Raw genomic sequence first — 14,664 nt, forward strand, 5'->3', positions numbered from 1 at the left:
CTCTGTGCTGCCCGCCGCGGCGGGGAGCCTGGAGCCTTCTGATTCCCAGCCGCGGCTGGGAGTTAAAAGCGGGGAGCCCGGAGCCCTCTGATTCCCAGCCGCGGCTGGGAGTTAAAAGCGGGGAGCCCGGAGCCCTCTGATTCCCAGCCGCGGCTGGGAGTTAAAAGCGGGCAGCCCGGAGCCTTCTGATTCCCAGCCTGGGATTTAAAAGGCTCTGGGCTCCCCGCAGCGGGGAGCCCAGAGCCCTTTAGACACGCCTGCCGCCCTAAGGGCGCACAGACTGCCCCCCCAGCCCAGGGCGGCAATTCAGTGCGCTGCTTGGGGCGGCAAAAACTCTAGAGCCGGCCCTGCTTAAGTGAATGACAACAAAAGACTGCTTTAGTCTAAGAGGCCTATGTCCCACCCTTTGTCTGTTCAATCTCCCAAGGCACAGCCGCCCATTCCCTCCCCGTCCCGGTGTTTGGTTGGAGTAGATCCAGTGGTGAGCTGGAGCCAGTTCGCACCGGTTCATGGGAACCGGTTGTTAAATTTAGAAGCCCTTTTAGAACCGGTTGTCCGGCGCGGGACAACCAGTTCTAAAAGGGCTTCTAAATTTAACAACCGGTAAGTTGAAGTGACCCAGGAGCGTAGCTAGGGGGGGAGCAGGGGGAGTGGCTGCTCCCCCGAGCACATTATTCAAAAGTGGCACCTTAGGTGCTCCAGCTCCCCACTCCGCCCCAGCTCACTTCTGCTCCGCCTCCTCCCCTGAACGCTCTGCTTCCCTTCTCCCCCTGCCCCCCACTTCCCGCGAATCAGCTGTTTGTGCAGGAAGCCTGGGAGGGTGGAGAAGCGGTGTGGTGGCTTCACACTCAGGCCTGCGGAGGCGGAGCGGCGGTGAGCGGGCTGCTGATGCCACAGCAGGTAACCCGGGGGGGGAAAAGGAGGGGGTGCGATGCGCAGGGGAACCGCTCCCCACCCCAGCTCACCTCCGCTCCGCCTCCCTGGGCCTGAGTGCGAAGCCAACACTTACTTCTCAGCCCTCCCAGGTTTCCCGCGCGAACAACTGATTCGCGGGAAGCAGGGGGGCTGCGAGCTCCGCATGATCCGGTGCTCCAGGTGCTGCGGTGGCATGGCATGGCTCCAGCTGAGCGGCACAGCTGTAGCGCTGCCAGCCACCTCCAGGCAATGTGGTAAGGGGGGCAGGGAGTGGGGGGAGGGGGAGTTGGATAGGGCAGGGGAATTCAGGGTGGTGGTCAGGCGGTGTGTGGATAGGGGTCAGGGCGGTCAGAGGGTGGGGAGCAGGGGGGCTGAATGGGGGCAAGGGTCCCAGGGGAGCAATCAGGAAGAAGATGGAGTTGGATGGGGCACTGGGAGGCAACCAGGGGCAGGGATTCCAGGGGAGGTCAGGGGACAGAGAGAAGGGGTGGTTAGATGGGGCAGGGATCTCAGGGGGCCATCAGGAATGAGAGGAGGGGTTGGATAGGGTGGTGGGGAGCAGTCAGGGGACAGGGAAGGGGGGTGGATGGGGCAGGGGTCCTGGGAGGCGGGCCACAACCCCCTTGTGGGGTGAGGAGGGAACCGGTTGTTAAGATTTTGGCAGCTCATCACTGAATAGATCTGCCAGCCAGATCAACCTCCACCACTCTTCTCCCATCGTGCACACTGCGCAGTGGGCTATGGGAGAAAAATCTATTTTGGATAAATACATCAAAATTTTCTCATGACACGTTAAGCCTGAACCAGAAGTAGATTGGTGCAGCTGGAAAAGCAGTTCAGCCTCCCCTGTAAATCAATCTAGAGTCCGCAACTCAGTCCTAACTGGCTCAATTGTTTATGTAGCTACAGTGAAACAATCTGCACAGACCAGCGTTAAATCACACACTGCACTGCTGGGCTCTACTTGAAACTACCAGACACCTCACTGCTGCTGCACCCCCACCCCTGGCTTAACCTTCTCCTAAGGTTCTGGCTGCACTTTTCCCCGCACCTCCTATCCATGGCCCCACAAAGTCAGCAGCCTTCCTTGTCAACCTCCTCTTGGCGCTGGGAAAATGGCCAGCTATAACCCCAGGAAGAGGATGTTGGACAGGGACGTGCTCTGCGACTGTGGGGCCTATTTCCGCTCCTCCCTTCCATCACGCATCCGGGCAGAATTCCTCTGGGCTGCATCCAGTGGCTCCCTAGACCCCCTTGAGGAGCAGTAGGCGCTGTCTGGGGTACTCTGCTCATTGTCCCCCTCCAGTTCCCTGCTTAGGGCCCTATATCCTCAATCCTGTCCCTGGTTTATTAGCTGTCCCCCAGTATCACTTGGTTGTTGCCCCTCCCCTTAGGCTGGGGCGCCCGCCTCTCAGATCTCAGTAGGTGCAGTGAAGGGAGTTTAGCAGCATACTGCACTGCAGGGCTCTACTTGAAAGTACCAAGTGCACCCCCACCCCTGGCTTAACCTGTTCATCTCTGTGAAATGCCCTCAGGTCTGGTGCCCACAGGTGAGGCACTATGGGGAAAAGGGGCTATATCGCCTCTAGAACCCCAGTCCTAGCCTGGCCCCCTTCTGCCCATGCTGCCTCACCTGCCTGTCCCTGAGGGAGGGAGTGTTGCAGGCTCTAGGGCCCTAAATACCTTTTCTTCTTCCCTTCCCCCACCCCGACCTATTCCACCTGGGAAAGGCAGTACCTAAAGCTCTGGGAGGGGCCATGGCCCAGCCTGGGGCTGGTCCTGATCTGAGCTGCCTCTCCTGGGGGCCTCCCATCCCTTCCCAGTAACCCCCCCCCTACTGCCCCCTTGGACTCCCTTCCCATAGATCCCTCCCCGATAGCCCCCAATGGAGCACATAATGCTGCTGTTGCTGCATGGAGAGGACAGAGGAGCTGAACTGGCCAGAGTCAAGGTCTGTCCACCCCAGGACTCTTACACCTCCTTCTGCTACTGCCCCCCACCCCTTCCCGGGGCATCAACTGCATTTATACTCACCACTCGTGCCCCATTGGCCATTGCTGATAGTCTGCCCCCGCCCCAATGAAGAATCTGCCCCACCCCCGATAACGTGCATGCAGAATACTGCCAGGCCTTCAAATCCCAGTGCTACAGGGCACCAGAGGGGACGAACAGCAGCAAATTCGCAAGAGGCTGGGCAGGGAGATAGGAGACGGGCCTGCATCCAGCTGGGGACCCGCTCCCCACTCGAGCGAGGCCCCCAGCCACTTCCCCCCATGCCCCAAGCAGCGGGACAGGCACAGCCCAGAGGGGCACTTGGCTAGGCCCTTTATTCCCTTCCCAGTCACATGGTAGAGACACGGCAAAGTCCATTTAAAATAGCATCCCCCAGTCTCAGGGTGCTGGCATGGATGTCACTAGTGGTCACTGCCTGCCCCAAGCTGCTCTGCCCACATACCGCTCCACCATCCTGGGCAGAAAGCCCTGCAGAAAGTGATAGAAGTCCTGGAACAGGGGGCCCTGCTGGGGGGCTGGGGTGAAATACAGGAGGGTCCGTGTGTCCTCCTGGCCTCCGCCCACTCGGGCACAGGCCGTGAACCTCAGCAGTGGCTCTGCCCCCAGGGAATCTCCCTCCTGCTGGATTATGGCCTCCGACACCTTCTCCTCCACCTCCAGAGAGCCAGCCTCCTGCTCCGTGTCTGGCTGGGGGCTGCCCAGGTGCCGGAGCTGGCGCCGGACACGGCGCCGGCCCATCCAGACACGGTGCCACACAGCACAGCTCCAGCTCACGCTCTCCTCCTCCTCTGGCGCTGGGCCCTCCACTCTCGGCCTCTTCTTAGCTGGGGAGACAGCCAAGCTTCCTCTCTCATCAGACCGGGGCTGCTCCCCTCCATTCTGCTCTGTGGGCTCCTGCCCCAGGGGCTCCCCTGCAGGCCCCATGCAGCTGCACTTCAGCACATCCTTCAGCACGAAGGTGATGGCGGCACACACCTTGTCAAACCAGCAGCGCCGGAAGTCCCTGGCCTGGCACAGCTGCTGCCGGCTCCCAGGGGAGAGTGCCATCAGCATGAAGGGGATGGTGATGAGGAGCCCATCGGGGCCCAGCTCCCCAGCCTCTGGCACCCCTGGCTGGAAGAGCCGCACCAGCCCCCAGGCCTTGCCCTTGCTGGATTTGCGCTGGTACTGCAGGCTGCGGCAGTACTTGGCCCCGTCCCGGCAGCAGTGCTGGAACCGCTGCGCTATCTTCTCATTGACGTTGGCTGCCACGTTGTGGCTCAGCTCGAAGGGGTCTTGCACGTTGAAGGGACCCAGCTTGAGCTTGGCACCCACTTCTGAGAGCAGGAAGCTGGGCAGGGGCAGCGCCCGGCCCTCCTGCAGCGAGATCACGCAGCCGGCAAAGTCATGGTCCCCAAAGACCCGGAAGAATTCGGCCAGGAGGGAACCTGCAGGGAGATGCAGACAGATGAGAGGAGAGTGCTGGGGGGAGAAGGGTGAGCCCAGGAGTAAGGATAAGGCCTTTTCCTGTAGCCATATTGTAAGGTCTGAGGCCTTTTTTAATGCAGCTGTATGGCAAAAAGCAGAGAGTCACATCCTCACATTCCATCTAAAGTACTTCAAAACAGGGGTTCTCAAACTGTGGGTCGGGACCCCATTTTAATGGGGTCGCCAAGGCTGGTGTTGGCCCTGGGCCCCAGCCCCACTGCCCGGGGCTGAAGCCAAAGCCCAAGCCCCACTGCCCAGGGCTGTTACATGCCCCCGGCCCAGGGCAGAAGCCCTTGGGCTCCAGCTTCCACACACACCCAGGGTGGCAGGACTCGGGCAGGCTCGGTCTCCAGTCCCCCCTCCTGGGGTCATGCAGTCATTTTTGTTGTCAGAAGAGGGTCACGGTGTAATGAAGTTTGAGAACCGCTGCATTAAAACAACGTCCTATTGGGCTGCTAAGAACGTGATCCTGTCTTAATACCCACCACCAGATAAAGAAACAGAGCTTAAGATGGTTAAAGAAAACTTTGTTTGATGGCATTCTGTCTGGCGAGAAATCACTTTCTACAGTCGTGACTGTACAATCTACACTTCTATTGTTTTGCCTTTATGTTCCCTCCTTCTCTATTGTTTGTCTGTACAGCAGGGGTCCCCAACGCCCGCGTCCTGGCTGGCGGTGGAGCATCCGCCGAAATGCCACCGAATTTCTGCGGCGTTTTGGCGGACAGGGCCGGCTTTAGGCCAATTCAACCAATTCCCCCGAATCGGGCCCCGCGCCTAAGAGGGCCCCGCACCCAAGCCCTGCCAGTGGACTGTACCGGGGTGGCCCAGCTTCCCCAGGGGGCAATTTAAAGGGCCTGGGGCTCCCAGCAGGGACTGGAGCCTCAGGCCCTTTAAATTGCCACCAGAGCCCCACTGCTGGAGCCCTGGAGGCTATTTAAAAAGTCTGAGGCTCCCCTTGCTTCTACTGCCCCGGCCCTTTAAATAGCCCCTGGAACCCCGCCGCTTCCCCAGGGCTCCCCGGCTATTTAAAGGGCCGGGGTGGTAGAAGCAGGGGAGCCCCGGGCCCTTTAAATAACCCCCAGAGTCCTGGGGTAGCAGGGGGCTCCAGCTGCCTCTGCTGCCCCGGTCCTTTAAATAGCCCCCGGAGCCCTGCCGCTTCCCCAGGGCTCCCGTGGCTATTTAAAGGGCTGGGGCGGTGGAAGCAGGGGAGCCACGGGCCCTTTAAATAGCCCTCGAGCCCCGGGCTGCTGCTGCTACCCTGGTGGGGGAGGGAGGAGGAGGAGGCACTTACCGTACAGGGTGGGCTGTACCCCCTGTACCCACACCCCCTGCCTGCAGCCAGCCCCTGCCTGCAGCCAGCCCCGCACTCCCTGCCCTGCCTGCAGCCAGCCCCTGCCCGCACCAGCCCCGCACCTCCAGCCCTGTCTCCAGACAACCCCTGCCACACGCCCCTGCCTGAAGCCAGCCAGTCCCGCACTCCTCTGTCTCCAGCCCTGCCAACCCCTGCCGCACCCCTCTGCGGCCCTGCCTGAAGCCAGCCAGCCCACCCCACATCCCCCTGTCTCCAGCCAGCCCCACAGCCCTTGCCCTGCTTGCAGCCAGACCCCACCTCCAGTCAGCCCCTGCCCTGCCTCCAGCCAGCCCCATGGCCACTGGTGCCCTGCAGTTCCCAGGGCAGTAACCCTGCACACCTGCTTCAATGAGGGGGGGCAGGGAACAGCTGGGACCCACACATGTGCACACCCTAGGGTGACCAGACAGCAAGTGTGAAAAATTGGAACAGGGGGTGGGGGGTAGTAGGATCCTATATAAGAAAAAGACCCAAAAATCAGGACTGTCCCTATAAAATCAGGACATCTGGTCACCCTAGCACACCCCCAGGGAGTGGTGGGGACCCACACATGTGAAACAGAGCTCATTTCTAGTTCAGGCCCATCTTTTTAAAAAAGAACTTTAGGTCGGGTTAACATACAGCCGTATTTTCCTGGACACGTCCAGCTTTTTGGTTCTTAAATCGCCATCCGGGAGGAATTTTTAAAAATACGGACGTATGGTAACCCTATTGGTACAAAATATACATACTGTGGCACATCCCTTAAAGCAGAACTTTTTACAGAGAACCCGTTGCTAAGAAATGAAAGGCTTTTTTTTACATTTTTTTTTTTTTTAGTCATCCCTGCCGGGGCCCCGCCGAAAATGTTCGAATTGGGCCCCGCACTTCCTAAAGCCGGCTCTGGGCGGTGACACCTCTCGATGACACCACTTGCCGCCGACAAGCAACGTCATCGAGAGGCGTCACCGCCGAAACGCCGCAGAAATTTGGCGGCATTTCGGCGGATGCTCCACCGCTGCTATGGTCCTTCATCTGGCGCCCGCCAGATGAAAAGGTTGGGGACCACTGCTGTACGGTCTCTGGTTCGATTGTTGCTGTCCGTTGCATAACTAATTTTGCTAAGTGTAAATCAGCTCTGGTGGTGGGGTATAATTGTCTTACAATGTTAGGATTGGTTAGAAAACTGTTTAGTAATATTTTGGTTATGATTGGCTAAGGTCCAGCCAAGCAAGACTTAAGTTTCACTATATAAACTAAGGTCCAAAAGGAAGTTCTTTGGAACCAACTCCAGGACACAGCCCCAAGATCAGAGCTGCCAGACCTCAACTCCCTACAAACCACACCGTGCAAAAGCTGGAGTCCCCCAGATGACCTGATCCTGACTGGCCTTCAAGAAAAGTTCATCTGCCTTATTGGAAGTAGAGAGCATCATATGCTTAGCGTGTGCATTCTGTTTTGGTGAGTGTTAATAAATAGAGGTTAAGTAGGATATTACTGTGTAATGCTCTTTCACTGGTCAAAGACCCTGTAAACCCACAGAAGATTAAGCTCGGAGTCCATGGAGGGGTAAAGCCCAGAGCCCATGGAGGGGTAAAGTTAGGTGCCTTTCACCTGGAGCCTTAGGAACTGGGAAAGGGAGAGGGTGCCTAAAATCAACCAGGTTACGCCTTGAGCCCTAGGAACTAGGTAGAGGTGGGATGTCCTAGAGTGTGCGGGCAACAAATTTAGGGAAAAGTTGGGTGTCTTATACCCAGAGCCCTAGGAACTGGGAAAGGGTGGGTGTGCCTAAATGGACAGGGTTATGCCTTGAGCCCACAGAAGGGTAAAGGTGGGTGCCCTAGAGATAACAGATAATTTTGCGCAGGTAACACAGGGTGGCCGCAGGAGACTCGGGTAGGCAAGAGGCAGGGTGAGGGTGGGGAGACAGGAGCCCCGCACAGCCACGAGAACACAAAGGGGCTGGGGAAGAGCCCTCAGCCTGCAGGACATATGGGGAGCTGGGGAAAGAGAAATTCTCTTCTCTCTCCTCTCCCCCACAATGGCACCAGAGAACCTGCCTGCACAGGACTGCTAACAGGAAACCAGGCTGGATGGACCCAGCTCAGGGGAGTGTTCATCTCTTCCAACTCCAGAGCATGATGGGAAGGGAAACCATCCCTGAATGCTGGGACAATCATTCACATCCTTGTGCCCAACTCCCCAGGGATTGAGACCACCCTCCCCCCAGCCCCACTCCAGGCAGGCAGGGTGAGCCCACCTGGTCTCAAGCGGCAGGCCCGTGTGTAGGCTGTGTACGTGGGGTGGGGGGACGTCTTGCAGGCCATTACCCACCCCCCTGGCACTCACACAGACTCTCCGTGTTGGCGCTGGGCTCCAGCTGCGACACGTCCTGGGGGAAGCTGCAATCCCAGCCGTCCACAATGGCCTGATCCTTATCCCCTGGGGAGGAGACAGAGGTAGGGGGTGAGATAAACACTGCCCCAGGGGCACAAGGGGCTAATGCAGCAACGGCAACTGAATGCAATGTGGGGTAACTCCTACCTGTCAGCTCCCTGAGCTGGGCCAGTGTGGGCAAGGCCGGGGGGCTGCGCGTCTGCAGGAAGAACAGCACCAGCAGGGTCAGTGCGTAGTTGTTGAGGAGGGGGCCGCCCCCAAAGGGGTTTCCTGAGGGGAGATGGGGGACATTAGACAAGGTGACAGGGGTGTCCATACCCCCAAGTCCTAGACCCATGCACCGCCCAGCATTATTCCTCCAGTTGGGCGCTCTAACCATGCACCCCCCTAGCCAGGGGAAGCGGGAGTCCTCACCTGCCAGGGCCTGCTGCTTGGCCCAGTAGCGCAGTGCATAGACCAGGGGCCGCACCCGCTCATCTGCCTCTGTACAGAGCTGTAGGAAGCGTGTATTGCAGAGCGCCAGCCTGCCAGAGAGATGGGACAAGTTGGGGGGGCAGCATCAACCTCCCCACCCCCCACACACACACCTGAGGCACCCCCAACACTCGCCACTGCCCACTCCACCCCCCACCCGGCCAAGGGCAGCCCCATGTGCATTTGGAGCTGGTAAACAAGTCTCAGCCATGGAGCCAGGATGCTCCGTGTCTCCCTAGAGACGCTCAACTGTTCTCTGCACACCCTGCCCTGGGGGTATGCTCTAGATGGGAGAGGTCCCCCTCCCCTCCCAGATGGAGCTGGCTCCCACCCCAGGCTCGAGTTGCCCTCCCGCCATCCCCCACATGCACACCCTGGCCTCTGGGCCCTGCCTCCCAGGCTCTGCACCTATTATTGATGGAGATGTCTCCCAGCAGCCCCGAGTCCTTGTGGCAGAACTTGACGACAGGGCGGCGGGCACTGTGCACCACCTGGACATTGTGCACACCCGGTACGCACTTCCGTAGCACAGCTGCCACCAGCTCCAGCACCTCGGGCACCGTCGCTGTTGTCAGATCAATGTCACTCAGGATGGAGTCCTCTGAGTCAGAGTCTGGCCCTGCCCCCTCCTCGGCCTGCAAGGGGTTGGACTTAGTGCCCAGCACTCATCATGCCCCCCACCTGCAAAAGTCCCTGGTACCAGTGCCTACCCTGCAACCCTCCAACCCCCAGGGGTCCCTGTTACCATCCATTCTCACCTGTGCCCCCTGGGGTCCCTTTGCAGATGCCTGGAAGGTTTTTGTTTTCTCCAGGTCCAGGAACAAATCCAGGTCACAGCCATGGATGTCAAATCCATTCACCGATGAGCCAAAGGGGAGGATGGCGCACCCTGTGTGCACACAGGAGGCAAAGGTCATGGCAGTGACACACACACACACACCCCTACCTACCTACCTCTGAAACTTACCAGGGAAGAACTCTGAGAAAACCTCCTGGAACAGGGTGACCAGTAGGTGTCGCAGCCGCCTCTCGCTCTCGGAGAGCTCAAACAGCTGCACCAGCTGTGACATCTGGGCATCCACCTGGGTGTGTGGGGAGGGAGTGAGGGAGCATCATCATCAAACAGCCTCCCCCCACCACAACATGTGCACAGGATTGCACAGCCCAAAACCCCACTCCACCCATCTAAGAACCCCCCTGCCCTCCTTCCTCCCCACCCCTAAGCTCTGTGAGCACACAGCCCAAACCTCCACTCCAGGGATCATCCCAGCTCCAGACAGCTCAGAATCTCCCCGCATACGCACACCCTAGGGGACTGTCCCTGCCCCATGCAGCTCAGCAGCCACCTTTGTCAGCAGCCAGGAGACGCCCCAGGTCCCCATCCACACTCACATCATCAGCCTGGCACAGTGCCTGGACCAGCTTTTCAGGACTCAGTTGTACATGATGTGCAGATCCCTGCTTCTTGGGAGGCATGTATTTGAATTCCTTCTTCTCCCGGGGCTTCACCCGCAGCCGCTGCCCCCCCAGGCAATGCTCCGGCTGGGCCAGCACCTTCTCCATCACCTCCTGGTCCTGCAGCTCCACAATAGCATAGACCCCCTGCGGGCAAAAAGCACAGGCTGTTAGTACCAGGGAGGGGTCTCATCCACCCCAGGAAGCCCCTAGCCTGACCATGGGACTCACCTTGTCTTTATCCATCACCACACTGGCCACGCCCCCGAAGGCCTGGAAGTACTCACTCAGCTCAGGGGCTGATGTACCCTTGTGGAAGCCACTGACAAAGACACTGCGCAGCTCCTGGTCTTGGCGTTTGGCACGCAAGCTCTCCAGCCGCTGGTGCTTCTTCCCCTGCAGATGATCTTGTAGGCTGGGCTCTGCAGGGGAGGCACATGCAGCTCAGGAGTGATGGGGAAATGCAGGGGCAGAGGCAGGATGGGGTTGAAGGTCACACTGTCCCCAGATTGCAACTCCCTCAAATACTGACATCCCTGAACCAGAGGCCAATCTTTAACTTGACACTAACCCCCATATAGTGACCTCTGATCCAACACCCCCCACAAGCACTCCCAGTCTGTGACCCCTGACCTGGCCGGAGACCAAGACATCTACACTCACAATGCTGCTTTGTTTGCCCCGACACTAACCTCTGCCCCCCCAAACACACCATAACACCCCAACACTGACCCCGATTGTGACCTCTGACCTGCATGGTGACCTGACAGCACTCACAAGTCCGGATTAACCTTTTGTGGGCCTGGCGCCAAACTTATTTGTGAGCCCCCATGGAGGCAATGGAGCATGACGCATGGAGGTCAGTCCTCAGAGGGAGGGGCCAGCCAGGGGCAATGGGGCGGGGCATGGCAGGGGCAGCCCTGCTCCACTCAGCCCAGTGCGAGGGCACTATTTACAAACCAACAGTTGCCAGACACACAGTGGCCCGCCCGGCCCTGTGCTGCCAGCATGCCACTTCCCGTCAGGGGTGGGGTGTGGGCCCATGCCGTGCCACACAACACCATCCCTGCCCAGCACAGCCCCATCACAACTGCCCAGCACCCCCCACAGAACCCCCACATACACATCTTCCCTGGCCCCTCACAGCCCAGCAACACCCCCACCCCCGCAAGAAACCCACTTCCCCATGCCCTGCCTCCCAGCCGCACTCACTGGCCCTGCTGGGAGGAAACTGTGTCTGCCAGGCTGAGCTGGCAGTTCAGCCAGAGCTGGTCCCAGAGTGGGGAATTGCTCAGGTCCCTCGGGAGTGTTGTGATCAGCCAGGCCAGGGCCTGCCCCGGACAGGCTCCCTCAAGACACACTTCCCTCAAGACACTAGAGGGGCCCAGCCAAGCTCCCCACACTATCTCCCCCCAGCTGAGGCTGGCCAAACTTCTGCACCAGTCCCAGGCAGCTCAGCTCCAGGGAGACAGGTGGGGTCCCACAGGTGGTGGGAAGCAGAGACTGCCCAGAGCCAGAGGTGCACTGGGGTCCAGCCAGGGGGCAGAGAGGAGCAGGGAGGTGGGGACAAGGAGGCAGCAGGCCAAGCGGAGCAAGTGGTGGGCGGGAGGAGCCAGCGGGGTCTCGGGGCACAGTGCAAGTGGAGCAGGCCAGGGTCCCTTCTGAGCACGGGCTGGGCTCCATGGAGCCATTGTAAACCTGGGACTAGACAGGAACCCATCCAGGTTATGGTCCAAAGGTGCCACGTCCTCTGACCCGTTGTGACCTCTGACCCCAGGACCAGACCTCCTATAACCTCTGACCTAAGTGGTGCCATGACCCCAACACTGCAGCCCCACCAGAGGGTGATCTCTGACCCCGACCCCCCAACTTCACCCCCCGCCCCGACCCCAGGTAACTCGCGACCCCGGTGACCCCGACCCCCCTCACTGTTGGCCGCAGTCACGTGACAGAGGCGGCAACGGAAGCCTCCGCGGGGCAGCGACTCCACATCCGGCTCCATCCCGGGACCGAACTGCGCGCCACCGGAAGCGTTTCCTCCCTGATCTGCCCTACCAGGAAGCACTTCCAGCGGAAGTGCCCCATCTAGCGATCGTTTCTACAGGAAGTGGCGTGACGCCACTATAACTTCCGCCGGACGTGGTCCGTTCCGTTCCCATTCCCCCGACGGAGGTGGGGCTAATTAGAATGTGCCGTATTGGTAGCGTAGGGGTCGACACCTCATTAATAATCACGAGTGGGGCGCGCTGATTGGTGGAGGAGGGGGCGTGTCTTGCGCAGGGGCCGCGGCGAACGGGAGGCGCTGAGCCACCGGCAGCGGGTCCCTCCGGCTCGGAGCCGCCCCCAGCAGCGGGGGGGCCCCAAATATCTAGATACCCCCGGGGCCGGAACAAGTAGAGATCCCGCTCCGGCTCCTCCCCCACCCCCGGCCGGGGCAAGTAGGGACCCTGCTTCCCGCCCCCCAATCCTAAATACCCTTCCCAGCCCCCTTCCTTCCCGCAGCCCCCGTAGAGCCTCCCCCATGGCGCTGTACCTGCTGGCCCAGCGTGCCCATGCCCGCCGGCGGCGGCGGGTGCCCCAGGAGCGGGTGTTCAAGCCCCGGATCCAGTTCCTGAACATGCCAGAGGAGCAGGTGATGCGGCGCTACCAGCTCAACCCTGAGATGATCCGAGACCTGTGCCACGCACTAGAGTGTGACCTGCAGCCCTCGACTGGCCGCAGCCATGCTCTCCCTGTTTATGTCAAGGTGACGGCTGCCCTCAACTTCTACACCTCGGGCACCTTTCAGACGCCGGCAGGCGACGCGGCTGGCATTAGCCAGGCCAGCATGTCCCGCTGCGTCTCCCAAGTCACGACTGCCCTGACCCGCCGTGCCAATACCTACATCCACTTCCCCTTCCAGCCTCGGCAGCAGGCCCGCACCAAAGAGGAGTTCCTGCGCATTGCTGGCTTTCCCAACGTGCTGGGCACGCTGGGCTGCACCCACGTGGCCCTCAAGCCGCCCTCGGATCACGAGAACCTCTACCGCAACCCACTGCGCTTCCACTCCATGAACATGCAGCTGGTGTGCGATGCCCATGGCATGATAACCCATGTGGTGGCCGAGTTCCCCGGCTCTGTGCCGGATGCCCACATCCTCAGCTGTTCCAGCCTCAGGGGCATCTTTGAGGGGCACCAGAACATGGATGGCTGGCTGCTGGGTGAGCCATGGCCTAGGGGCCCCTCCCTCAGCTGCCCCACCTGCCAATCTCATGCACCCGGGGCACCTCTTGGCTGTCCCCACTCCCTGGTGTCTCCACTGTCCACCACAGAAATAGGACTCTTATCTCAGCAGAGTAACCTAGATTCCCACCCCTAGCCCTGCCTGCACCTAGCAGCCAGGGAAGAAATCAAGGCTCCCTGCACCAGCTGTGAACCACAGGCCAAGCTCCAGTGGTGAGATTGCTCAGGGTTGTTCAAAACACAGGTTGTGTGGTGAAGGCTCCATGACAGTTGCTGGTCACCTGCATCCTCCAGCCCAGCCTGAATTCTCTGCTATGTGCAGGGGGCCCTGAGGGAGTGCCCACTCACCTACCAGATTCTGCTACCTGCCTCAGCCTGCCCTGCCCCTCCCATAGGGGAGAGGGGCACACTATGTCTTGATAGGCCCTTCCTCCCTCTTGGAGCATCATGGACACTTGCAACTTCCAAGGTGCCCAAGAGAGGGAAGGACCCCCATTATTCCATTACCCACTCCCCTGAGCCTGTCCGTGTCCCTGCCCAGAGCCTGATTGGAGTTGGCATCCTATAGAGGGGAGAGGCCCCATCTTAAAGGCTGGAGATTGCCATGGGGATGGGTGGAAGGACAGGGACAGCCCGTGAGTCAACCTGCATAGCATAACCCATGCGTCTGGTTCTCCACAGCGGATGGCACCTACCCCCTGAAGCCCTGGCTGCTGACACCCGTGGAGGCAGCAGAGACAGCAGCTGAGCAGCGATATAATGCAGCGCACATGGCCACGCAGGCTGCGGTGGGACGTACAGTGGGGGCACTAAAGGGCCGGTTCCGGTGTCTGGACCGGGCAGGGGGGGTGCTCCAGTACAGCCCCCTCAAGGTCTGCCACATCTTTGTGGCATGCTGTGTCCTGCACAACATGGCTGTGGGGCGGGGCATTGCTATGCCAGAGGGGGTGGAGCTGGGTGCCAGGCCACTTGCCCAGGCTTCTCCTCACCCTGAGCCCCTCTCCCAGGAGGCCCAGTACCTGCGGCAAGAGCTCATCACCAGCTACTTCAGCTGAGGGGCACCCTGACCTACATGCATGTGGGGGAAGATGTTGAGGGAGATGCAGGGGTTGGAAGCCAGCCCATAGACGTGTGTATGTGAGGGGGGAGAGTTTGTGGTAGTGGAAGGGCAAGACTCTCTGGGCTGGACTACGGGCTACAGCCCTACTCGAGCCAGCCCCATTTCCCTCCCAGCCCTTTGAACGGGTGGGGAGCACATACCTTCCGTAAGACAGAAACAGCAAGAGGCTTTGTTTGTGTAGGACCTATCCTCACAGGCAGCAGAGGCTAGGATCCTGCCACTGCAGGGAGCAGACTGGGCTGCTGCAGCCATTTCCCCCACCCCAGCC

General features: G+C 60.0%; 2 protein-coding genes across 4 annotated transcripts; one reads left to right on the top strand and one right to left on the bottom strand.

The window, feature by feature from the left end:
- Positions 1–307: 307 nt before the first annotated feature.
- TUT1 (terminal uridylyl transferase 1, U6 snRNA-specific) lies at positions 308–12,154 on the bottom strand. 3 transcript variants are annotated; one of them, XM_045023315.1, is made up of 10 exons: positions 11,984–12,154; positions 10,286–10,476; positions 9,992–10,201; positions 9,567–9,681; positions 9,358–9,488; positions 9,008–9,164; positions 8,540–8,649; positions 8,273–8,324; positions 8,078–8,170; positions 308–4,355 (listed from the first exon to the last, which is right to left on the bottom strand). In XM_045023315.1, the coding sequence occupies exons 1-10, from the start codon at positions 12,054–12,056 to the stop codon at positions 3,337–3,339; spliced, it is 2,151 nt and encodes a 716-aa protein (XP_044879250.1). In that variant the 5' UTR covers positions 12,057–12,154; the 3' UTR covers positions 308–3,336. The 3 variants fall into 3 exon arrangements, with proteins under 3 accessions (XP_044879250.1, XP_044879249.1, XP_044879251.1); XM_045023314.1 differs by having other exon boundaries at positions 8,273–8,395; positions 9,008–9,234; positions 11,984–12,153; XM_045023316.1 differs by lacking the exon at positions 11,984–12,154 and adding an exon at positions 11,267–11,528 and having other exon boundaries at positions 8,273–8,395; positions 9,008–9,234.
- Positions 12,155–12,218: 64 nt separating this feature from the next.
- Positions 12,219–14,564, top strand: LOC123373973 (putative nuclease HARBI1). Its single transcript, XM_045023318.1, has 2 exons — positions 12,219–13,254; positions 13,958–14,564. The coding sequence occupies exons 1-2, from the start codon at positions 12,576–12,578 to the stop codon at positions 14,329–14,331; spliced, it is 1,053 nt and encodes a 350-aa protein (XP_044879253.1). The 5' UTR covers positions 12,219–12,575; the 3' UTR covers positions 14,332–14,564.
- The last annotated feature ends 100 nt before the right edge of the window (positions 14,565–14,664 follow it).

This window comes from Mauremys mutica, chromosome 7 (assembly GCF_020497125.1).
Source record: "Mauremys mutica isolate MM-2020 ecotype Southern chromosome 7, ASM2049712v1, whole genome shotgun sequence".
Lineage (NCBI taxonomy): Eukaryota > Metazoa > Chordata > Testudines > Geoemydidae > Mauremys > Mauremys mutica.